The 27,960-nt window shown below is 35.4% G+C and overlaps 2 protein-coding genes across 2 annotated transcripts in view; one reads left to right on the forward strand and one right to left on the reverse strand.

Annotated features, from left to right (window-relative positions):
* Positions 1-27,960, reverse strand: part of LOC135083765 (complexin) — a 435,534-nt gene that overhangs the window by 250,445 nt on the left and 157,129 nt on the right. The window lies entirely within an intron of this gene.
* Positions 24,570-27,003, forward strand: LOC135083843 (uncharacterized). Its single transcript, XM_063978582.1, has 4 exons — positions 24,570-25,544; positions 25,841-25,945; positions 26,207-26,275; positions 26,570-27,003. Coding segments are annotated over exons 1-4 (561 nt in total). The 5' UTR covers positions 24,570-25,542; the 3' UTR covers positions 26,955-27,003.

Here is a 27,960-nt window from a genome sequence, read left to right on the forward strand (position 1 = left end):
TACTGCCTACCTTCAGTGGTAACATCAAGGTAATAATTAGTTAACTAAAAAGCAAGAAATAAGTAAAATTTTATAAAAAAAAATAAAACCGACTCCAAAAAACCTACACTAAAACGTAGAAAAATAATTAGTAATTACCTACTTATTTATTAGGACGAATTATTAATATTTATGTAGGTATACCATGATTGATACTTTTGGAGTCGGTGCAGGCAAACATGTTTCATAATCTTGGCACCGACTCCAGAAGTATCAATCATGGTATACCTACATAAATATTAATAATTCGTCCTAATAAATAAGTAGGTAATTACTAATTATTTTTCTACGTTTTAGTGTAGGTTTTTTGGAGTCGGTTTTATTGACAAGTATTGTTTTTGATGGGATACTTTAATTATTAAAATGACGACATAAATGAAAATGGTTATAAGACAATGATATTCGAAAAGCTTACTCGTATAATAACTCTCTTCACTTAGGCTAAGTTGCACCACATTATTTCAACCGTGATTATAACCATAACCGGCGTTTTATGTATGGAGTTTAATAGACTTTTGAGAGATACAGACACTTTAATATTGTCAAAAGCAAAACAATGACTTTTCACATCGGAAACTTGAGAAATGAGAGAGACCCCATAAACTTTGGCCCCTTGTCCCATAGAGAAAATTACTCTTTGCTGTTAAGGTCTCAAATCATCATACGTTTAATCATTTACTTTTCCGTGGTTTGAACATGTTTAGGTAATAGAGAAACAGACTTATGCCTGTTTTCACCATCAATCCCTAATTTTGAAGTGGAAACTTAAAACATAACAGGAATTTTGTTTTCAAATGGGTCACTTAAAAGTGTAAACTATAAAGTTTTATAGTATAATTCATAAACAATAATACCATTAATCACAAATTCGCATCAAGCACGATAGTTAATTCAGAAGTTGTTCCTGCAATACTCTTTAACGTGAACAAAAAGACAACTGAAAGCAAATCAAAACTGAAAACGGAAAACAAACCAAACTTCACAACTATCCCGGGCCGAATAATAACGTTGACCCAAAACTGTAATTCAATGAACGGCAATATTAAAACCCGCTCGTGTGAATTTGATTCCGCTAACTCGATAAACTATCAACAGGGTTGATTTAAATAAAATTTGTGTAGGTATTTCATAGTAAAAGTTCTATAATTTACAAACAGTACCTATTTACCCTTTGGTTCTTCTGCGGATCTCCTCATTTCTGATTCGATCACCATTTCACAGAATTGCTAAAATCAAGTGGCAGTGGGCGGGGCACATAGCTCGTAGAGACGATGGCCGTTGGGGCAGAAAAGTTCTAGAGTGGCGACCACGGGCTGGAAGACGTAGAGTGGGCAGGCCTCCTACTAGGTGGACTGACGATCTGGTAAAGGTCGCGGGAAGAGCCTGGATACGGGCAGCGCAGGACCGTGCATTGTAGAAAACCTTGCAGGAGGTCTTTGTCCAGCAGTGGACGTCATTTGGCTGAAACGAACGAACGAACCTATTTACCTAAATTATGATTAGGAGCCACAGCACAAATGCTACTTATCGCATCGGCGATCGGCGATTTAGCTTCTTTTTAGAAGCTGAATGCAGCGACCACATATTTAAAACGCCAAACGTGGTTTCAGACGCTTTTCGGAAGCATCAAGCTTCCGCAGCAGCAGCAATAGCAGTCGCTAAAACGCGCGATTCCGATACCGCGTCCGAACGCAAGAAGTCGTGATGTTGCATCGATACAGTCGCAAAAACTTCTCACCATTCGTGGCACAACACTGTCGCCCGTATTAACAAACAATGCTTGCTTAAGTGAAGCAGCAAATCGAACGCACATCGTTAAATAGAGCTCTGTGATTGGTTCGTGTATCACCCTGTGCGTCCACGCGCACAGTGAGACCTCATAGTAATGTTTGTGAATAGGGGCGTGTAACTTTTACATAAATAATAATAAAAGATTGCACATGAATATCCTTATGACTAAAGGATACCTACATAAACAAAATAAATGACAAGAGCACATGGACTTTATAGCTTACAGCTGGCACTTATGAGAGTAACGTATCCTGTGAATTGTATTTCCTGTAATAAAGGCTGACGAAGGTGTACGAGTTTCGTGCGCAATTTTTTCCCATGGCCACTCCAAAGTGGCAGTGGCTCGGGCTACATAAAACGAGATAAATATCCTTGGACATTACAGACTGCGGTATCCAGTCATAAACAAGCAAAGCATATACTATGGGTACGATATTATCATCATCATTTCAGCCGTAGGACGTCCACTGCTTAACATAGGCCTCCCCCAATGACTCCATATTGATCGGTTGGTAGGGTATGATGTAAACATACATAAACGATAAGCGATTACCTATAAATGGCTAAGCAGATACATAATTTAAGGTCTCATTATTTGTATTGTTGCTGTTGGTTTTCCGAATAAAATAAAATAAATAAATAAAACACTATTTAAGTACATACTTATGCCCTAAAACACCTTTATTAATCTAGCAAACGAATAGTATAGGCTAGCTTGATATTCAATATTTACGTACTCGTACTCGTACGTATTTTGTTTCGTTTGTTTTGGCCAAATGCCTTCCACTGCTGGACAAAGGCCTCCTTCAAGGATTTTCACAAGGACCGGTCCTGCACTGCCCTCATCCAGTTGCTTGCATTTTGTTTAGACTTCTTAAAATTATTTTGGGTAACCAACCAGTATGTAAATTACTTTAAAAGTATACAGGGTGTTAGGTAAATGGGTATATGAGCCGACACTAACCCATGTTAACATAGTCATATAAATGGTATAGTGAAGTCAGAAAATTGATATCTTCATTTCAATTATTTTATTTTTCATACAAATCGATTTTATGAAATTTATTTTGTATGAAAATTAAAAAAAATAAAATGATGATATCAAATTTCTGACTTCACCATACCATTTATATGCCCATGTTAACATGGGCTAGTGTCGGCTCATATACCCATTTACCTAACACCCTGTATAAGTTTGATATCTTTGACTACGATCGCAAAACAATCTAGAGATCACTCAGACAGGTCACTGACTGTTTCAATATATTTTATCTTATTTGCGAAATTGGGAAAGTTTGCTCGCGCGAACTTAAGTATCACTTGATGGACAAGTTATAAGAGAAAATATTATAGTAAGTAGCTATAATAAGCAAAAGTTCTTCAATAAGTATTTTTCATGACAAGAAAGATTCATCTATCTATATTAAAAAGCTAAAGAGTTTGTTTATTTGAACGCGCTAATATCAGAAACTACTATTTGTAAAATTATTTTTTGTCGAATAGCTCATTTATCGAATGAAGGCTATTGGGTATACACCATCACGTTATGACTTACAGGACCATTAAGGCGATTAGAGTCCTCAATGACCTTGGGCGTTTGACCTTCACGCCGCGAGCAACACCCGCGTACCCCGCACCAAAAACTCCGATTTGACACCGATCAAAAATACACGGGCATAGGTAGATACAGAATAGAAGCTCTTTCTTCATACATTACTGCCTATTATTTTAAACTTAAATTGATGAACCTTGATGTCGGTTTCATTTAACTCAGGCGTAAAGGTATTTAATAAAAATAACAAAATCCATGAACATTTTGTACGGGATAAAATTTTATTTTATTTTTCGTAAATTTTCTAATGCTTTTGTCGGTTCAGTCGTTCTCGAAATTTGAACAAACCCGACTTTATTACAAGCTTTTATTGAGCTTGCAATTTATGATGTATGTAGGTAATTACATAAATGTTTGTTCGGGTGGAATCTTGCAAGCTGAATTAGTTGCAAGCTGAATTAGTTGCAAGCTGAATTAGTTAGACCAATTTCCTGACGACAACTAGGCTAGATGACAAAATTTCAATTATTTGTCCGCCAGACAGATAATTAGAAAATATTAGACTCATATTTTTTATTTTCTTTCATAATTAAATAATAACAGTGCTACATCGAGTTGAAATGGCGCGATACGCCACGCTTGAGTAGAATTTTTACTCAAATGTGACGTCACGCGACATTTCAACTCAATATAATACTGTAATTATTCGATTATGGAAAAAATTAAAAAATATAGTCTAATATTTTCTAATTATCTGTCTGACGGACTAAATAGAATTTCGATTTCATTACCCAGTCATCATCCCTATTGGAACGCATTAGTACCTACCTAGTATTGTCTATGGCCTAAAAAAGCAAATGTTTCTGCTTTTGTCTATCACTTATGAAGAATAAACTGAAAATGTATTTGTCTTTTTATTAGAAATCCTTCATCAATTGATTGAGTTCAAATTTCGGATATACATGTAATTCGGGTGACAATGCAATATTGTGATGACATGGAGCTGATCTGATGGTAGAGCTGGAATGCCAGTGGCCCCATAGCAACTCCGGGAATAAACGATTCCATCGAGTTTAGGCTCGTTTGATTTGTATTTATTTATTATTATACCTAAATAATTTCATTACAATTTTCTAAAAATGCACAAAAACTTAAAAATCTTGAAAACGGTGATATTTTTACTGGGGTCAAAATTGGACGTTAGGGAGACCATGGCGAGGCCTATCGATGGTTGAAGGGTTATCCATTGTTTTTGGGACACCCTGTATAAGCAAGTACCTAATGTTATGTAAGTAGGTACGCTACTTTTAAAATCATGAGTCTTCAATTCTCTAAGGGAAACTGCAGGGTCTGATGATGGAGCTGGAATGTGGCCATAGGAATAGGCTAGTTTCTTTAAAAAAGACTTTTGGTCCGTCAATTTTACATTATCAAAAAATATTGGACACAGGATATTTTTATTTTTCAATTAAACAAGTAATTACGAAGATAATGATGCGATGAAATTCCGCGTGACGACACAAATCCCCACATTTTTAAGCATGCCTTGACGTCATGTGCCTCATCTTCTGAACTTTGGTGCGCTTCATCTCTTTAAATTTTCATAAGTTTAAAAAAGTGAAAAATACATTTAGAGTTTTTTTTTGGTAAGTTCACCGACGGTCTTATTCAAACTCTTGCTACTTTCTTGCTTTATCCACGAAACATCCCTATTCTTCGAAATTATTACGATCTACAAACGGAAAATCTCTGCTACTACGCCGCAGTAAATTCCCCATCATAAATAAAAAGATTTTTTTTAAAACAAGCTCTTTTATGCTAATAATTTTGGTTTCATGACATGCTCCTAAAATTCATCACCTTATAAGAGGATTTTAGTTTTTATCTGCGAAACTTTTTAATACTTAATATAGGTACGTTTCATGGTATGGGAATTTAGGGAAGTTTATTTGCACTTAACATGAAAAATATGGTATCAATGTACTGAGTACCTATGCACCTTCAGTGGCAACAACAAGGTCTACTGGGTACCTATAGTCTACTAAAGGCATGAAATAGATTAATTTCACTAAAAATTAAAACCAACTCCAAAACGAATCACCAAAAGGTAGGACACCGACACCGACTCCGAAAATGGCTAATTTTGTAATCAGTATCCAAATTTTTAATAAGCTCTATAGAACAATTCAATACCACTTTATCTTAATTTTTTTTTAATGTGACAGGAGGCAAACGAGCAAACGGATCACCTGTTGGTAAATGATTACCGTCACCCATAGACACCCGCAGACCCAGGGGCGTTACAGGTGTTATTTTTAATTGTGGTATTTTCGCGAAGAAACATATTTAAAATCTAATTGTAATAAGTATGAAAAATATAAATTGTTTTCTTCACGTAAATCGATTAAGTTACAGATTCTGACTAGCTCCTAATTTGGATACTGATTGCAAAGGCCTAGTAAATAAATAACGTAATAATTTTTCTACTTGTATTTATCTAGTGCAGTTGTTTTGGAGTCAATTATAGTTTTTTTTACACTAATAGATTCTATTCAGGTAGAAAATAGCGTCTGAGCGCGTCATAATTCAATTGTATCGTCTGACTGCACGTACTCTATGTAGGGATATTCCGATACTAATAAATACAAGTAGGTACTCGATACTTTTGATTCGATACCAAGTATTTATTGTATCGAATCAATTTTGCGATACATAATCGGTATCGAAACAAAAATACTTGGTATCGAATCGAATCAGCAAAACAACCGAAAACAATAAAAAAACCGAGAACGCATGAACAGAACTGAGAGAGCAAAAACAGTCAGCTAATCAGCTTTAATCGGTTACCGAGTTACCGGTATTCGTCGCGTGGCGGCGTGAGTGACGCGCGCTCGCGCTGGGCCAGCCGAATTCGTCGGACTTCAGCCGAGCCCGAGCCGAAAGCGAGAGAAGGAGACACCCGCACCCGCCCGCAAATCATCTCGCCATTCCGCCATTGTGAAAGTGTTAAGTGATTGTTTACAAGTAATTTTATTAATTGTAATCATCAAATTCATCGGTTTATTCCAATGTTATCATCATCATGGCATCACCAGGGCATTTCTACTGTACGGTGTATTTTTTCTCAATTCGGTGCTAAAATTTATATTTAGTTTTTTAAGTAGTTTCAATACAAAAAAATAAATGTTACTCCATTCTGAATGTAAAAATAGCATTGTCACTAAATATTGTGAAGTGGTTTATGAGAAATATTAAGCATCGAATTGAGAGAGCACCGAATTGAGAAAATGAATCACGGAATTGAGAAATGAATCTCCAAATATAAAAATCGCTCCGCAAACTTAGAATTGATGACATTATGAAGAAATACCTAATAAAGATAAAGATAAAGATAAAGATAAATTTATTGAATAAAAACTTAGCCTAAATACAAGAAACTTAATGTATTTCAATAATTAATATAATAAATACTTAAAACGTTTTGATATCTGATTGCTGGTCTATTAGTTAGATGGTTCATTTTAGGTTTATGTGTCTGAAATACCAACGGAATAAAACAAAAATCCTAATCAATATGTTTAATTTTTTAATAAGGAACTATAATCAATTCTTAATTTTTATATATTATTTTAGTTTTATTTAAATAAAACAAATATGTAAATACATAACACAGGGTCTCTTTGTTTATTTATTCTTAACCTTAAACATGAAACAAATATTGCAAAACCCAAGAGCTAGATTGACCTGACACTATACCGAAGATATTATATCGGACGTCAGTTTGTACACGATTAAAATGGCACTCAAATAGCTGAAATACAATAAGGCACCAGGTGTTACGGCATTATAGCTGAGCTTCGCCGGTACTAAAGGCTCTACAGAAGCAGTTCAATTCCGTCATTCTCGAAGAAAAAACGCCTCCGGCATGGCACAGAAGTGTGGTGATAGTATTATAGACTCATCTCACTTATGAGGCGTGTTTACAAGCTGTTTTCGAGACTCGACGACTTCCAGTCTTCCGAACAAGCTTGTTTCCGAAAAGGCTTTAGTATTATGGTACACACACAGGTACGCTACGGCAGATTATATTACAGAAGACCAAGGAGTCGCGATATCGGGGATGATATCGGAGTCATGGCCTCCGTAGAGCCTTTCAACAAGTGAGTCTCAAAATGAACATGGACAAGACAAAAATCATGTCAAATGTCCGTGTTGCACCCACTCCTATGAAGGTTGGAGACTACACTCGAAGTTGTTGACAATTGTGTATACCTGGGACAAGAGTCCAGATAGTTAGGTCCAACTTTGAGAAAGAGGTCTATCGCTGAATTCAACTCAGCTAAGCATCGATCGGGAAGCTTCGCTATTACGTCTAAAATACCGCAGCGTCTTAAGACAAAAGTCTTCTATCAGTGTGTGTTGCCAGTGATGGTGTATGGATGTGAAACTTGGTCGCTTACTATGAGCCTAATAAGAATCAGAAATGTGAATATCGGCAAGAGAACCAAAGTGACTGGCATAGCCCGTAAAATTGCATAAATCAAGTAGCAGTGGGCGGGAACATAGCTCGTACAGATAATGTCTGTTGGGACTGAAAAGTTGTCGAGTGGAAACCACGGACCAGTGAGCAGGCCCCCACTAGGTAGCCCGACGATCTGGTGAAGGTCGTGGGAAGAACCGGGAAGAATATTTTAATAAGACAGCAATAGCAGTGTATTTTTTTTAATGAAACCTCAAAAAATTAGTTTTATTGTCTTCTTTCCAATGACTGGTACGGTCCAATGATTGGTAGTTCACCCTATTATTATGCTCTATTGATTTCATTATTATTTTAAGTTACACAAACAATTTATAGCACAATAAAAGTATCTATTTTCATTTAATATCAATTCGGTGTACGTGTTTTCTCAATTCGATGCCCCATATTCCGCGGAATTGAGATCCACGGAATTGAGGAAAAATCACATTTCATCAAATTACTCGAAAATATTATAAATTACAACGATTTCTACCAAACGTAATGACAGATATCAGTTAAATACTTAATTAATTCAGCAGTAATCTCATTAAATACTTCATGAACATTATTAATATCGCACACCGGTTTGAGAAATGACCAGTGACCAAAAATTCTGAGTGATTTCAAACCTCTGAAAAATGCTCCTCAAAGCGACTGATCCCTGTTTTATACTGCTCGACCACTCGAGTGCAACTGCTAGTTTATGGGAATCAGGCGTGGGTGTTCGTATTGTGCGTTGTTAGTGATATAGGAGCACAAAAGTAAAAATCACGGAATTGAGGCACACTCGTCGGACAAAATTTAAATGTGTTACTGTATTAAAACCCAAGGACTTACAATAAAGAAACTCATTTATATAGCTTTATTAACTATCCCTTGTTCTGTGAATGTGGGTTTCATAATGGGGAAGTTATTATTTCAAAAGTTATGAAGCAAAAACGAGTAAATTCTGGAAACCGGACACTCCATTTTAGGCCAAATTTCGCCCGTTTTTGAACTTTCGGATTTTTTCAAGGCGAGATGTAAAACCTGGCGGTCTTCTAAATATGCTCTCCATCAAGTCAAGAGTCCTATAAATACGTGTGATTTTTTTCAAGTCCGTACTTCAATTTTAAAGGTACTTTTTTCGCCCCAGTAGGTCGATCGGTCGTCCCCGTAGAAATGCCCACCAAAATCTATAATATGGACACATTTTACCAAAACAAACGAAACAGTTGCAAAATGTAAACAGTGTTTTAAGTCTGTGAAGTATTGTGGGAATACGTCGTCCTTCAACGTTCATTGATAGCACCCTCAAAATAATAAAATAAAATAATAGTTCCAAAAAGTATCGATATGAGTAACTATCGATACTTTAGGAGTACTTATTTAAGTAGTATCGAAAAAAGATTTGAGTATTATCGAAATGAGTAGGTATCGATACTTAGGTGGTATCGGAACATCCCTAATCTATGAACAATTCTGACATAAAATCTATTGTCGAACAAAAGCTGGGTTGCACCATCTTACTTCAACTTTGACAAGCGTCAAAAGTCTGTCTAACTCCATACAAAAAACACCGGTTATCGCCAAAGCTACGGTCAAAGTTAGGTCACGTCAGGTGGTGCAACTTAGCCAAAGAAAAAATTCATTTTGATCGCTAATGTCAGTTTGTATCGAGTGACACAACCTCCCCGTCTGAAGGCCAGCGGCCGACTGCCGCCCGCACCCCGCGAAGGCCCCCTCAACAGCAAAACGTTCGGAATTTATCAAAAGTAAAATTTATGAATGAAAGTAATGTTCGATTGAAAAACGCAACGTGTCATTTAAAGATTAAAGAATTCCCAATCTATTCGTGCAAAAATCTTTTAAATTAACATAGCCGTTTTGGAGGAGTAGGGAATTTAAGTAAAAAATCGATTTCCCGTATTTATTTTTTTAATCCAAAACAAAGAGACGTAGCGAAAATTCAAACGTCACAAATATAGTCCTTGAACTGTTGTATAACATATATTTTTTTCAACTATTTCTGTCCAGCAGTAAAAGAGGAGTAGGCTTTACAAAATGCCCATTTGGCGCGGATTGAGGACACTAATCGCCTTAAAAGAAAATGTTGCAACGGTAAAATTATTCAAGCTATTTTCACGCGTACGAAATCCCAGGCACAGATAGACTCAACTAATTTTACTAACACCAAATTGCCGTTCAAAATAGCAATCCAAATACTTTTTGCGCTTTCGAAGCATTTTCTGGGGTTTAGACACAAAAAGGGTCCATGTCTCTCCATACATTACTCCGGACCGAGAGCACAGTCGGTAGCACATCAAGCTCTACATGTTTATTGAAAAATCGCACCTATTACAAGCACATAAGCCTGTACAACGGGAATTATGCAAATCAGCTGAGTGCTTTATGCAAATGTCTGTGTTGTAAGCACCCCATCCTTCGCAAACATGCTGCGATAACAATTTACGGGTACAACTGGAGAATGAGAGCAAGCTAGTGTTGACCAGCCGTTGTTGGCAATATCGAATTTTGTTAATCTATGTCATCGTTTTAGGCTAAAAACTCATGGCGCGATATTCAACCGCGCCCGCGGCGGTTGCGGCCCCGCAGCTTCTGTAGAATGCAGATACTTATGTAAAAACTAATGCACAACTTACGCCGCGGTTTTCGCCCGCAGCGGCGGTTTTCGAACCGCCCGATCGGCGGGTGACCATTTTGTACCAGTGACTTAGCACGCGGCGCGATTTAAAATCGCGCCGTGAGTTCTAAGAATAACCGCCCAAATAACCGCTCCCGTGAGTTTTGAATTATAACCGCAATTCCACAACCGCCGCGGGCGCGGGGGAAAATCGCGCCGTGAGTTCTTAGACTTATAGCCTCAGTAGGCTAGTGTTTACAGTTTAACTCTCTCGATCGCTGGTATTGGGGGTCCTGTATATGATTTGGTCTCTGAGACACGCCATATTTTGTGGATTTTTCCCATCCCACATTTGTGGATGTGTTTTGACTGTTAAAGAGCACCTAATAGCTGACCCGGCGAACTTCTATTGCCTATGTTCATCAAAGACAATGTAAGATTCTAACGGTGAAAGAATTTTTCAAATCGGATCAGTAGTTTTGAAGCCTATTCAATACAAACAAATAATAAAACCTATCCACTTTACATTCCATTTCCAAGCATTGCGGGAGGCCTATGTTCAGCAGTGGACGTCCTATGGCTGAGATGATGATGATGATGATGATCCACTTTACAATAATATTAACCCCTTACTAATAAAAAGTTACACAGTTATTGAACACTGTTTTAAAATGACATTTCCATACTAAACGTCACTTTAAAACACTGTTCAACGAGCGTGTAAGTTTTATTAGTAAGGGGGTTAGTGTTGAAGCTGAAAATATAATTTCACTTTGTCAAAAATTTCATAAGATTTCCGTTTATTTTCTCACAAACACAGCCTTTGGTAAATTATACCCACTTCCTAATGACCCTGCGGAGCTAGTAAAGTAGGAGCTATTAAAAAACTTTGCGCAGGCCTTCGCAGCCATAACAACAAATCAACGGAACAACTGAACAGCCAACTTCCGAGCTTTAAATCTTGAGATCTTTTGCGGTGTTTTAACATAGTACAGAAAGTTGCAGTGTGTTTCAATAAATCTACTTTAGTTATTAATAGGCCCAGTACATTATTATAATTCTTGCAACTCACGAAGGCGAGTGAGCTTTACGCACTTACGTACGTGTATATGCACATAATAACGTAGTGTAATGTCTATCAAAACTTTTGAGAAACGAAGAGTAGCGAGCCACCACACGTCATGTAAAGCTCACACGCCTTCGTGAATTGCAACAACTATAACTAATTAAATGGTCATTCTTTCTTTTCTAAAGAAAATAGTTTCGGTTCAAAAGTTTATATAAACAACTATTAGAATTTGATTTTACTTTAAAGAATACGTGGTACTCATCTTTGTGATAGATTTTATAGAATTTACTTTATCTCTAAAATTAAATACAGTTTTAAAACATAAATAATTCTAGTTCAGACAACAAGGACTTGACAAACCAAATTGAGTACCTCCTCGTTAAAATTGGGTAAAAATGCGTCATAATCACAGGAACTAAACTAATGGTTAAAACTAAATAACAAAACAACTTATTTGCTCATTATCATTCTGATTATGCAGAGACAACACATTAGTTAGACTGTACAGGATTTCGCAGTCTCTTTTATTTCATTACAGCTAAAAAATATAGCAAAATAAATGCTATCTTTTTTTTTGCCTCTTGTCACATTAAAAAAAAATACTTCTTGCTCTATCTTACGTACCTATAGATTGATGTGTTAAGGTCTACTTCACATCCTGCCTGCTTTTACTGTGGTAACAAAATAGACGGCCACTGTTACGGACGTCGGATATCGATACAGGGACATAATGTAAGAAAGGTAGCGAATAGAATGAATGAAGGCCGGACAAGAGATACTGGGACCTTTTGGGCCGAATTTATAGCCATGAAGAATAACCCCGTTTAACGCAGGTACACGGTTCATGAGACGGATGCATGGGAGGAAGAGGTGAATGGGTTTTGTGAGATGGTATGGCTGATAAAATAAGTATAGTTCACGCAACGAAACTTGAGGCAAACACAGCTACTCTCAGTGATGTTAAACAGTAATACAGAACACACAAATCAGTCAGAATATGCAAGATGCTAGCACGACAAGCGTTTCAGATTTGCGTTGATCGCCTCAACTTTTGCTGCGCGACCTAAATTCAAACCGGTTTCAAACTGGTCGCGTCATGTGTGGTCTCTCAACGGAATCTATGGCAGAAACTTAGATGCAACTCAAAAGTAACTAGAAGTTGCAGTTTCGTTGCAATTGCGTTTCACCGTGTGTTCTGATCTGATCGCGTGTGATCGTGTTGGTTTGGCTGAACCTTAAACGCTTAAACATGAATTATTCTATTGCATGCTTGAATCAATAGAACGCAGATTTATATGAATGTAATGTCTTGTTGTTAGACCAAAATAAAATGCAAAAGAAAATAAAATCAACGATGTTGTTTATCATTGTTATTTGAATCGATGTTACATAAATTCATCGGTATCATTATAATCCTTACGAGTATGTATCACTACGCAATAGGTCAGTATGTATTGGAACAGAAACTTTACATTCCTCTACAATACAGTGGAAGCCTTTAATCTCTTCAAAGCCTTCAAAGAAGCGGTAACTGTCCCACATAGCGGATGCGCCAATCGATCGCGCTATAAATAGAGACAACCCTAACGCTAAATATTTAACGCAGGGCTGCCACCGACCTTACCATAACATTGAGTTAGAACTCAATAATGTTGCATGCATTGGTTAAAGAACCACGAGAAATTATTATCATGATAACGACAACTGGAATCAGAATATTTCTAAGCGTATCTAAAGCTCGGTCCGTGAGAACGTATAATTTTGTCCAATGACCCCTAGCTACCCACGTACTCACGGACCAGACCATAGTACGTACAACTTCTCGCAATACTTTCAATAAAAAACATAACCTTGCGCAGTCGGCTAATTATTAACATGGTACATTTAATCAGCTGACTCTTGATACCTAATATTGAACAGAAGATGTCTATTTTTTGTGCCTTGAAGGTAGTTTTCCCATGAAAAGTAACTATAAACATTAATTCCTAAAACTTTCGCCTGATAAGTTAGTTATGGTAAAGTGGTTGCTATTTACCAAAAGTTTCATACAAGTCCCACACAAACTTCCTATAAATGCTTTTAATATAAAGGTAACTTGTCCCACATCACACGTATTGATCCGTCTATAAATAGTGACAACCCTAGCGTTGAATATTTAACTCAGGGCTGCCGACGAGCGCAATTAAATATTCTTGGAATCTGTTTCGGGAACTGATGGCCTACATTATTGTGTGGGGCTAATTTTAAAAAGTTCATGCTGAAAAAAGGGATTACCTACATCTGCAAATTGCCAATACAAAGTTTTTTTTTAACTGACACATTCATGTCTATTTAGGTACCTACACAATTATTTATCTTTTCAGCGTGATTCTCGTCGAATGGTTTAATAATAAAACACAAAAAAAATGTGAAAAAACAGGATTACTTTGACGAGTGCAAACCTGCATTTGGTGACTCCTGTACCCAATATAAATAGAGGTAACCCTAAATATTTCACGCAGGGTTGTAGAAGTATAGACAAGCGCAGTTAATCTTCGCGGTATTTGTTGTTGAAATATTGAATTAAAACAACGTAAAACGTGCCTTTCCTTATTTACTTTTCATTATTAAATTGCTTATTGTTGGTGAACTGGTTAAAGGAAATATTTAGAGTATCAGTATTATGGCGGAAAATTGAGGTGGTTTTATGTATTTATTGTAATATTAAAAGGTTATGATAAAAACTTTTTTTTACGACTGAATTTTGTTTGGTTTGGTGAATTTTTATTGTAATATTAAAAATAAATGAAACTGTTCGAAATTATTTAATTTTTTTTTCAGCCTGGGCCAGGGCGTCCATTGCTGAACATAGACCTCCCCTAATTATTTTCATAATGACCTATTGGTAGCGGCCTGCATCCAGCGCCTTCATGCTACCTTTATGAGGTAGACTTAACTGATAAAGCTAAATATTACTTTGAACCAAATAGCGGCCGTATTTCCATAAGCATACGGGCTACTCTACAATTAACCGACTCGCCGTAACGTTAACCGTTCTGCAACAGAACCGTATTATTTCAAAGCCAAGTGTCTAATTAGTTCTGCATGTTAACGTCATACGATACACGTCTCTAATAATATTATAACTACAAGATTGTTCATCTACACTAACATTATAAAGAAGAAAGATTTGATTGTCTGCCAAGGCTCCAAAACTACTGGACCAATTTGAAGCATTTTTCACAATTAGATTTCTACATTATACCTGATGAACATGTGATATGAAGTTCGCAGTGTCTGCTAGTACTAAAGAATGTATGATATTTTAGCATTTAGTACATTAGTCAATTTATAAGTGTTTTTAAGAGTTGGAAATGCAATTGGAAATAGATTATATCTGATGAAAAATAAATCTGCTCTAACATTTTCTATTTTTCGCCAACCCTGAACGTGCATAAATTTGTAACAGCAGGGCTGTCAATCCAATTTGTCCATCATGATTTAAAGGTCATGTAGTGATGTAAAATCCGAGCAACCTTTTCATTTTGTCGAATATTTACGTTAATTTGAACGTGTGTTACATCTTGAACATGTGTTACATCTGTTCGTGGTTTAGGGAAGATATTTAAATAAATTGTTTTTTTTTCTACTTCTAAACTTTTATAGAGGTAAAATAATTGTTTGTTTGTATTGTAAATAAAGGCTCTTAAACTACAGAACCGATTTGAATTTTTTTTCACCATTTGAATCCTTCATTATTTCTGAAAACACAGGTACGAAGCTCGCTGGGTCAGCTAGATAAATGTATAAGAAACTTTAAAAATCTCACACAAAAAACAAAACTATTTAATTTATTTTTGTGATCCAAACAAATTAGGACAACTTGACACTTTAAAAATAAAATTTTGAACACTGCTGAGACGCGAGCGAAGTGCAAAAGTCGATACTTCACAAATTAGTTAATGCTTGCATTAAAGATGAATAACTTTCACATTGAGACTTCAAAAGCGTAAACATGAAAGTCCCATTTTGAAACCCTACTCAGAAGTGGTTCAGGGTTGTCAACTGACGTCTTAAAAATTATTTTCAAAACTTCTTAGATTTAAAAATAATGTCAATCAATCAACACCAATTCAGATAACTTTGTTACTTTCTGTCGATTAATGTTGACTCCACATTTAAAAAGTTCGGTGTCCTGGTAGATCTTTCAAGTCAATAGTGTTTTTAAGGCTTCTATGAGTATTAGTGGTGATAACCGGGTTCAAATTCATCACCAGTCAATTTATAGAATTACAACATCTACAACTTCCCTCGGTATATCAAAACACATCTTCAATTGAATTTGCATAATTTTTTTCCCAATTCACATGAGTATTTACTGTTTTTAAATCATAATAAAAATCAAACAGTTTTTCATACGTTATTTTTCTTTGGGTTTTTAAATACGAACCAGTTGCCAAGCAATTTTATGTTTTAAAACACGTAAGTTATCTTTTTATAGCGGAATAACTTGTAAAACGCAGTTTTAATAACATTTGACAATCGCATCGCATATTTCTAATTTTAGCAACCCTGCAGTTCAGGGTTCTCAACTGATTGATTATCTTACTACACTTCAGTGGATCTTTTGTCCACAAGGATACGGGTCACGTTATTTATAACCATTGGTGTGAGTGAAATACTGAGTATACAAACTAACATAAAGCTCTATAATGTGATTAAGTAGCGTTGGCTAAAAAATAATGGTAAAATTGTGTCATTCAGGATGTAGTAATTTTAACCATGATTTTCGTCTCTATAAAGAGGTATGTGATAGACGAAGCGTGGGCAAGACCCCCACTAAGTGGACCGACGAGGGAGGAATTTCTCTAGCGGTGGACGTTATTTGGCGAAAACGAAAAGGAAGTATTCTTGTCAGTAAAAATGTAGGTACTTAATAATCAGATGGAAGATCAGTCGCCCGGCAAGCGAAAGGTCGTGGGTTCGATTCCCGTCTTAGGCAGTTCGATTTTTTCAAGTCATTTATAATTTACTATTTACTTAACAAGTGTCAAAATGTCATTGATCTACGTAGCCTGTAACGTATCTAGATTAGCCTTTCATTATCAAGCCTTTTTAATAAATCGAATATCAGACAATTTAATAACTTTCAATGACAGCACAACAAACTACACACTGTGGCATCTTATGTAGTTGAACTAAGAACGATTTTGTAACTAGTGTTTAGTTCGATTTGCTATTGACTGTATAAACTTTAAAGGGATTGCGGCTAGGCCTTCACGAAATTAAAATAGCTCCCATACATGAAAACTTCACTAATATGTCCTAACTACCGCGCGCCAACCCTAACTTAGCTAGCATTCCGAAGTCAGGGCTTTCACTCGTGGATAGTTTCCAACTTTCGGCTCGTTAAGAACATGAAATATCATGAACTCATGCCTCAATTTATCTTATACCTTATCGCGATCAACATTAAGTTCGGAATGGCTTGCTAACATGTAATATTAATAGTTGAAAGAAATTGCTACTGTAAGCCTTATAACAAGGTGGTAAAGGCTGTATTGGCACGGTAACTTTATTCGAATAATTTTTACGAACTAGTTGATAACACTTCCTTCGCGTAAGAGGCCATAATGTTGATATAACAGTATAAATAATGCATGTTTCGTGCAAGATCAAAGTGAGAGGTGCTCAAGAAAAAAAACTTCTTTGTGTTAAAAATATTGCGGAAAATGTATATCGATAGTGCTTACACGAGTACCTACATACTATTTTGTTACGTGAAAGTTTTGATTTTACATAGTTCAAGTTTCACATTTTACAAGTTTGTGATTTTATATGTCCATCTAATATCATAAACTTATCAGACAATGTCTTATTTTTTTCATGAAAACTAAGCTCAAACATGAAAATGTCACAAAGGTACGATAGGATAACGCTAAGTACTAAAAATGAAGTTGTCATTTCTTTCCATTAAATCATTAAAATCAAATCTTTAGTATTTAAAAAAAGCTATATTACTGTGTGAGCTACGCTCTTGCTCGCGGTATAATTATATTTTTACAAAAAAATAGTAATATACCGTGAAGACTGAAAGCAGCATTTTTATGGCTATAATTATGAAAACGAAGGCGCTTAATGCGCCAGTACGAGTATTATTCTTTCCGCAACAACCTTTCGCCCTTTTAAATAACCATCGCGCGCGTGTAAAGTAAATAAATACACTGTTATCTATTTTCTAAAGAGATCGCCTAATGTCATCTTTTCTAAATCAATATAACAAAATAAATGACTTTTCTTTAGAAGGCTCTTATGTCAACTTGTCCCTTCGGTTGAATAAGAAGATAGCATGGACTGATTTAATGTATTCACCTACTTTTGACAACATCAGCTGGCGCTAAAAAAAAACTTAATCTTGTTTACAAGATGCACTTTTCCAATTTAACCAAAAACCTTCACGTAGCCTACTTCCTACTAATATTATAAATTCGAAAGTTTGTCTTTCACGCAAAACTTACTGAATGGATTTTCATGAAACTTTACAGTTTTATTGTTCATTACATAATGAATTACAAGTGAATGTAATAAATTACTTCACAACTCTACTAACCCCGTAATCTCACATATAATCATAAAATATATTACATCGAAATAACAGAAGTTTGATTTGTATACTCGCCGCCGGGCCAGTTAATTGGTATTCCGTAGATCTGTGTAATCAGTAATTAGGTTCATTAATTTCGGTTTATGATCTGTCAGCCGCAGCCCGATCGGGTTCAGTTGGCGTTGATATTCCGCAGATTATGCTTGTAAAGGGCGTTATGTTGCTAATCTATTTTCGTGGCATGTGAATGATTTAATTTGTTAGATTATACGTTTATAAGTTGGCGTTAATGTAATATACATAAATATATAATGTGATATAGATTTACTTGTTAATAATCTTTAACATTCAGAAGTGTAGCTTTTAATTATGAAACACTACAATTGAATCATTATTCTTCCCCAATTTTTAAGTGACCCCTATAAAAACAAAATTCCTGATATGTGTTGCCATAGGGGTCACTTAAAAATTAGGGAATAATGGTGAAAACGGGCACTAGTCTCTCTCATAACTAACAACATTTTTTTCGAAGATACTTATTAATATTATTTTTTATCAGGACGAGGATTTATGATAGTTTTAGGTTATTAAATTAATATTAATTTGCCCGTTTTTGACCGCATCCTTCAATCTTATCCCTTTGCTTTTAAACTTTATACTTTGTGCATGTTGAATATTACAATTCATTATGTCTGTATCACGACAGTAATCTTTCTTTTCCATTGTAAAATTCGTCAGAATCATCCCATTGTTTTCATCAGTCGATTTAACAATTCGAACAATTACAAACACAGCCCATTTGCCGAGTGTAGCAATAACAAAGGGTGATTAATAAAAAGTAATACCATTCGTCAGATTCGTTAGATCCGCCCGCCCATCAATCGAATAATCCCAGAAAAGAGGCAAAAGTCGCATTTAAAGGGTTCTGACATAGTATTAGTATATACAGTAGTTCTGTTTTTAACAAATCAATGACTTACTAATACAAATTACTATGTAGTACAACATGCTTCATAAAACGAAACTGTACATTTCAGCCATGCAGAAGTTAGAGGTTGAACTCTCAATGTATAAGTTCTGATAATATCTTATAAGTTCTTGCTATTTTTCGGTGATTTGACATCAAATAAATGTAAAATGAGTTGCAATTAGAACTACTGGAAAACGCAGCGTTAGACTCCACCAACAAAGTGGAACGACGACCTCTTAAGAGTTCGTTCGTTCGTTTCAGCCAAAAGACGTCCATTGCTGGACAAAGGCCCTTAAGAGTAGCAGGAAGATATTGGATGCGGCTGCCAATCGGTCAATATGGAGATTGCGGGAGGCCTATGTTCAGCAGCGGACGTCCTGAGACTAAAATCATCATCATCATCATCATCTCAGCCATAGGACGTCCACTGCTGAACATAGGCCTCCCCCAATGCTTTCCATGTTACCCTGTTGGTAGCGGCCTGCGTCCAGCGCTTTCCCGCTACCTTAACGATGTCGTCGGTCCACCTTATAGGTGGAGACTGAATTGATGATGATGAATTAGAACTACTGGGCCATTCTGCTTTATGGTTCGGGTACTCTCGTAAATATTAGAAATCCTATAAATTTAGTATCAGCGCCGGATTTATTTGATGGCGTAAACGATTCTTTTTATTACGCGTTCGGGACGCGGCCGCCATTAATTGTCGATATGATTCCAAATAAAGTGCCATGGGGTTTAATGGGAGCCGCATAGAAAACTGGCAAGCAGTAGAAGGATTTAGTGGAAATAAAATTTCTGAAAGCAAATTGTGAAATTTTTTCTTGCATCACTTCGTCTTATTGCTAGACCCAGTTAACTTGGTACGTAATAGTGCATATTGTATACAAAACTTAAAGGGAAAGTTCTACTATTTGTAAACATTGATTTTGAGCAGAAGACATAAAATTTGCACATTTAACATAATTAAGGCTGAGTCGCACCACCAAACTTTGACCGTAACTTTAACAATAACCGGTGATTTTTGTATGGAGTTTGACAGATTTTTGACGGTTGTTACAGTTAAACAACCCAGCTTAAAATTCGTAAAAGCAGCAGAAATTCACTCCATGCGAGCCGTACAGAAAAATAGTGTCGACCAAACTTGTACTAGTTTAATCTTTGAACAGACCAACATGAAATATGACACTCGAATCGCATTCTCCTTGGTCCGTGAATCCAAAGACAATTTATTCGATAGCCAATGGTGCGCGGCGAGGCGGCCATATTTATGCCCATTGGCGGCTATTTACGCCGATATCGCACGGATAGTGATGTGCTCCGGCGATTTTGTCGATAGCGAGTGATAGTGTTTGCTTAATGGGCTGGACGGGCCGTTTTATCGATGGAATAAATTGGGTCTGTTATCGAAGTGGACTGAGGTGAAGGTCGTGGATTAAAGTGATTTAAAAATGACTTCTGAACTCTACAAAGGCGCTTTGAATAAAGTCCTAGATTTTATACAAAATTAAATGACCGCAAAAAAGTTCTGTTCTGTATCTTAAGCCGTGTTGTACCGTGAACAGAAAAAAGTTATCATTTTGTGTTGACCACTGTTACAAATGCTGCTATGTGTGAAAGCTCCAAAGCTTACATTAAGTTCGATTCCAGAAGGGCATTGTTTAAACTCAATTATTATTTACCTCAAATATTTAAAGAATTGTTTTCATTTTATTTACTAACTTGGGAGACAACAATAAAGAAATTTAATTCTGTAATCCTGAGAAGTGAACTTTAACCATCGAACAATGAGCTGCTCTACTTTTATTAAAATAAACATTAAATAAGTCTTAAAACCATTGCTATACAACTTATTTTTGTTACAACTGTCTCGAAAGTTTTAATGACAGCTAACTGTTCCAGCAAGGTTCGTTAATCGTTGGACTTTGAACGCTCCCCCTTGCCACTTAAAAGTTAAAACTCTTCAAAAACCACCAACTTTAGTTTTACGCTCTCGCAAATGTACAGAATGAATGTGACCCGAATTCCAGTTGAAAACGTAAGTCATACAGGCTGAATGTGAAATCATTTGGAGCTGAAAGAACATTCATAAACTTTTCATATTTCTCAGCTTATACTCACGACAACACTCATTAAAATAAGCACTGTGACATGTAACGAAATTGTATATTTTAGTTACTGTATCCTCAGTGCCTGAAAGAACGTACTTCATAAACGATTCATTTTCAGCTGTCACTGTCCACATACCAAGGACATGTACAACAATATCTACAGTAGAGTTTAAGTTTTAGGCTATATTTATTTACATGCATAAAGTATATTAATAAATGATCTCATGAATTACAAAGAAACGCCATCGGCTGAGTTGCACTAACTTAATTTGTCCGTAATTTTAACAATAACTGGAGCTGTTTGTATATATGTATTTTGACATATTTCTGACGTTTGTTAAAGTCAAAGTAAGATGGCACAACTCAGCCAAAATCATAGTCCCCGTGACCACTATCGAGGTAAATCTTAACGTCTATTATTATAGAAACGATCACATCACATATTTGCCTTTAGCGGGATTCGAACATACAACCACCACTGGTGTCATGCGGTATGCCTTCTACAAGCCGTCACATGAGATGCCCACGGTTCATTAACGTTGCTTAGCTTGCCTTTTGTGCCTTCTAATTAATTTAAGAATATTTTAAAATTAATTGCTGTGAGAGTTCTATCCTTTTGTGTAATCTTCTATATATATAAAAATGAAACCCGTTTTCCGTTGTCACGACATAACATGAAAACGGCTTGACCGATTTGGCTGATTTTTTTTTTGTAGTTTTCTAATACTCTGTACAAGGTTTTTACGGAAAAAAATATAAAGAAAATCTCTACGCTAACGCGGTACGAAGTTCGCCGGGTCAGCTAGTTAACCCTTTCACGCATATGGGACACATTTGTCCCCACATAGTTTTCACGATTTACAGTAAAACTGGTTAAGTTAAACCATTTGTAGTTTAATATTCTTAAATTTTATTATTACCTTTTATGATTATGCGCTAGAAATAATAAAAAACTCGATTACATGTATAAAAAAATACTGGCACAACATGTGAAAAAAAAATTCGTTAGACGTCAAAATTTAAAATTGTTTTTTTATTACTTATCGGCTTTCTGCCACTATGTTTCTTCAAATTTTACATTCAATGGTAAGTATAATTATCGTTAGTAGTATGTTATTGGGCGTTCTATCTCACATTCGGTCGGTCGCAGTTGCGACCTCACTCTGTGCGATAGATCGCCCAATAACACGATCGTAAGTAAACCATGCCTGTAGTAATGCAGAATAGAATATTCCATAAAGACTTGACTTACCTTCACACGGCTACTAGCACAACATCACCTTTTTCCTTGAGTCCACGCACTTTCGATCACATGACAAAACAAACCCAATTGGAATTTACAATTCCTTTTTAGAAATCTGTATACATGGGTCAGTTTGACGTATGCCCTTATACAGCGGTAGCACCATAGGTAAACCTTAAAACCATGTGGATGAGCAGCTTGCCTCGAGAGAACACACAGAATTTACTTTTATGTAATTTTCTGTACCAGCTTGGCTCATGACTCTCCATCCAACACGAGTAAAAATGTTATACCAATAGCAGCTTACTGTTAGGTTACATCCATGTATACGAGAACCTCAAATATGAGAATTATAAACCGATTGAGTTACACACTATAATATCTTGAGTGAGAGTCAAAAATAATTCATAAGTTCTATAAGATTCGTATTCATGGGCCAATATGACGCATGCCCTTATACAGCGGTAGCACCATGGGTAAACCGTTCAACCATGTGGATGAGCCGATTGCCTCGAGAGAACACACAGAATTACAGTATGTATGTATATTCTGTACCAGCTTGGCTCATGTCTCTCCATCCAACATAGGTAAAATGTTATACCAATGGCAGCTTACTGTTAGGTTACATCCAAGAATACAAAACCTAAAAGATATTCCTTATGAATTAATTAGGCTCCCACTATACACTACTAACACTTTCACACAAATTGACACAACTGACTATTGAAGGCGGAATATGCAATTTCAGCACTGTTGCGGTCCAAGTGCATAAACTGTAGCGATTTTGATAGTTAAAATTAGCGAGCATCGAAAACAAATGAGTATTAAGACAATACTTTAAGTATTTGTAAATTTAAATATGTTAATAGTACGTACGAATGCAGGTTATTAATTAATTCTCAGCCATACATTAATAGTTATAGCATATTTATGATTTATCTTATAAATTGATAAGATTTTCCAAAAAGGAACTCATTAACTTATTAATTCAACAAAATAAAATAATAATATCAACCAAAAAATAATAAGTTTGTCTTTGTATATCTGTCTATGATTCTTTTAACTTGGACCAAACATACTTTGGTCTAACTTGAAGTCATAGTCAAAGAATAGTATGCAATCATTCAATATAGTCCATCATAGGTTGACTGGTAGTTCTAAAAAATAAGTTAAGAATATCAACTAAATAAAATATTAATCATATCTGCCTAATTTCTTATGACTTGGACCAAACGTAACTTCCATGTAACATGAAGTCATAGTCAAGGAGCTGTATGCAATCTTTTAATTTAATCCATCATAGGTTGACTAGTATACATTTTCATCTCAAAGCTTAGGGTTTATTTAATAAATATAAATACTAATTTATTTATTTTTATCATGCAATTATTCATCACATATTTTTATCAATACTTTCATCATAATCCATCTTTTTGAGAATAAATAAGTGACGACATGACTTATCTTAAACATAAAATGAGAGAAAAAAGCTAGTAATATAATATAAAGTATTGGTTACGTTAAATTAAAAATGATGTGACACATTTTAAAATTTACTTTGGTTTGCCGTCCCTGCAATGAACCTTGGCTCTTACACTATTATCAGAACGTCGACTAACATACCATTTTTGCTGTGTCAAACTGTAACATAAAGCGCAATGTTGCAATGCTGTTGTATTGACGTCACATTCTCATAATGCTTGAGCTCTTTGATTGCTATAAATACAAACCATACTGACGTGCTATAAAAATGATTACAAATCCATTTTTTTATATGATTTTATAGCTTGCACTGTGATGTAAGAATTATGTAAATTGTTAAATTGCATTAATCAACTATAAATCTATTGAAATGGTCCGACATCCGGTTGCTAAGTTGATGATATTTTAACGAGTAAACAATTATACCATGGCTTTGTCTCTTTATTAATTAGGTAATTATTGTAGTGAGGGATAAAAACCTGTTTTTTATTCCCACATACCAACAACTATCAAACAAAAGTTATAAGGCAAAGAAGTCAAACCTAAGATGTAGATAGATATTTTATATACTCTTTATTGCACACCAAAAAAGTTGTTACGGTGTCGTATCGTTAAAAAGCGATCTCTTCCAACCAACCTTCAGAACATTACTACTACAGTACTAAAACATATTATATTGATTGACCAATAATTACGTAGGTAAAGTTTATTAACTATGTACTTCATTATTATGATCAATCGAATGAATTATGAGAACAAACCAAAACATTGTAAAACTAACTTTCGGAAGCGTAATAATTGCAATCAGGCTGAGTTGCACCATTTTATTTAAACTTTAAAAATCGTCAAAAATCTGTCTCAAACTCCTGGTGTGGACAAACTGGTCATTGTCATAGTTAAGGTCATAGGTAAATTGGTGCAAATCAACCTTAGTCTTATATTTTATATTAAGTAAATCAAGATAATTATCATGTTATCATTTCAAGTTTAATTTAAAACTAATAACGTCAAATATTTTGAAATGTTAAATATACCCACAAAATCATGCAATATTTACTATGTTTTAGTTTAAATCAAATCGTGATTTTGTAATTATATTTAATTTGTCTTCACCGTAGTATATTTTCATACAGGAATTCGCGTCATCGCCCCAGTTTTCGTAAATACCTGAGTGTGCATAAGCATTAGGCCCGGCGTGAACGCAATGCGCAAGCTGTATAAATCGACTGCAGAAAGTGATAATATTTTTTCAATAAATTTCGAATATTATGTTACATAAAAATATATGTTCATGACACAAATATTTTGTATTGAGCGGGAATCGAACATGCAACCTCTGTTATAGCGTACCGAACTACCGGTACGCCACTACTCCATAGGAGCATTGTTTTCTCGGTACGTAACGTTTGCGATGGGCCTAACCTTATTGCTGAATTATCAATATTTTCCCTTTAAATTTGGGGGCTCGCAGTATGAGCTTCATTCTGTATTTCGAAGTGCTTCAGAAGGAGGAACTAGCTCCAGTGACGTCACATCTTGAGTAAATTGTGAGTGTTCAATATGTGAGTATATTTTTTATTTTGACTATTTTTAACTGTGATATGTTTAGATTTGATGGAGAGATTCGTTAGTTCAGTTAATAGTTAGCCAAACATCATGTAAATCATGTTACTTTAAAGTTTAAGACATTAGCACTGAAGATTTAAAACTAACTTTAATGTTTTGCAGCGTTTGTCAAAGTATATACATATTTTTGACATTGACTATAAACTGTTGTTCGTTTACTATTCGTTGCAGAGTGTACTTTCATTGCACAGGATGGAAATTATGTGACTTTGAATTGTCATTATCTTTACAGGTCTGACTCAGAGTTTGAATCCACATTCGGTGGGAGTTCCACCTCCATCATCGCTAACCCTCGTAAACATACGAAGAAGAGGAAGACTGCGCCAACTTCATCAAGGTACGTAATATAGTATGATCATTTTAATGTAACTAACATAGTATGATATTTTTATTGTAACATAGTATGATTAATTATTTTAATGTAACTACTAAAATTTTAATGAACTATTTAATTTTTAGTAGTACTTATTATTAAATATTCTGTAGTATTATGTCTACATCTTTACATGCAATTACTTTGCTAAGGCAAAGATGTGTGATCAAAAAATGCAACCTCATAACGCAAGTTTATTAATAATATTTCTTATTAATTTCACAGATCAGACTCTGAGTGTGAAACTGTGCAGCCAGCAGCGCTGAAAAAGAAACCTGTAGCTTCTAGACCTCGGTGAGTATTAATTTGTTAAGCTTTATGCAGATATCATATCTGATGTTTTTCTACAAATGTTGTTTTCGATCTTTTTTATTGCCTAATAAATTATATTTAAACAGAGGACCTAATTAATAGGTATTTTCTACCAGCCAACTTACTAGACACATAATAGAGATAAACTAACTAGGCAGTGCAGTTAATGAGTTAGGTTAGATAGAAATACCGATTTGGAAAATACAAACAATTGATATTTTAATACATGTACACTATTTTAAGTCGTAAATAATGCTTTAATGTTTTAATTTTCAGAGCTCCAACGAAGAGTTCTACGGATCTGTTCGGGCTACTATCCGACGAAGACGAAAGTGTCGCCATCGAAAACTCTCAACGACTAAAAGTCGGTCGTCAGCAGCTGGACAGCAGCCTGACCTCGAAGGTGGCCAACGGTGTCGTGCGGCGAACGGTTCCGCTCGAGGGCGCTTATTACGTGGAGGTGCGTGTTTACAACACCAGGGACGCGCTCAAGACGCCGCCCGCGGATCGCTACAAGAAGACGCTGCACACGCTGAAGGTTCAGCTTAACACCGAAACATCGCAGTGGCGGGATCTTCAAAAATTTATGAAGACCACGAAGAAATTGTTTGAAGACCGCGAGCCAATATTTTATAATAATAAAATAAACTTTAAATCTTAGTTTTAAGTTAGTTAGTTCTATTCTGAGAATGATTTAAAATAAATAGCATCTAATATATTTTTTGTTGCATTTTCCTATAAGCTTTTAAGTTTAGTCATATATGAACATCAAGAGTTAGACTCTCGTTAATTTTCTGTTAAATCTTAAACCTAAATCTTCTTTTAGAATTTATAAGCCATAGTTTGTTGTATAATTCATAATTCCCGTTAACTGTACTACGTTATTGTTTACTAGTAAAATACCTAAAGACGTTATTTCAGCTTAAAGTGTATTGATAACATGCCTTTTTGTACTGCTTGTGGTACCCGCGTGGAAAATACGCATTGGATAGGTCACTTGAGGAGTAATGCGCACAAAAACAAATGTGCGGTTCCGGTAGAAGACGGAGTACTTAAGGTAACCTCTGCATTTAAAGGTCGTATTGCATCATTTAGAATTCCAGCAAATGTGGAACACGAGTCAACTTTACCGGATATATTTTTAAACAGTAAACGTGGAAAATTATGTAGTCTTATCGAAAAGTCGTTAAAAAAATACGTAAGTTTAAAGATAAATATTGAGTATTTTGCTAATTTCATTTTACTAAAAAATGATTCCCAAGACGTTAAATCTTTTGCCACTAAGAATATAACAATACATCGTAACTTTAACTGGAACCAAATATTTGACTCTGTTGTTAATAACTTGTGTAAAAAAGTTGAAGAATTTCAGGACCGTGACAGTGGGTGGGCCTTTCTAAATAACATTTATGTAGAGATTAATATCAATAAATTCGATCCTTTAAGTGGTTCAGGTTCTAGTTATATGGATTTGCCATTATATTTAAAAAAGAAAAAAGCATGCATCAATATCCAAAACAAAGATAGCTTTTGTTTTTTATGGAGCGTTGTCGCAGCCCTTTATCCTGCAAAACGCAACGGAGATCGTCCATCGTCCTATCCTAATTTTCAAGACGTATTGAATATTGATGGTCTAAACTTCCCTGTTACTTTCACAGATATAAGAA

The sequence above is a fragment of the Ostrinia nubilalis genome, chromosome 24 (genome assembly GCF_963855985.1).
Source record: "Ostrinia nubilalis chromosome 24, ilOstNubi1.1, whole genome shotgun sequence".
NCBI classification, from domain to species: domain Eukaryota; kingdom Metazoa; phylum Arthropoda; class Insecta; order Lepidoptera; family Crambidae; genus Ostrinia; species Ostrinia nubilalis.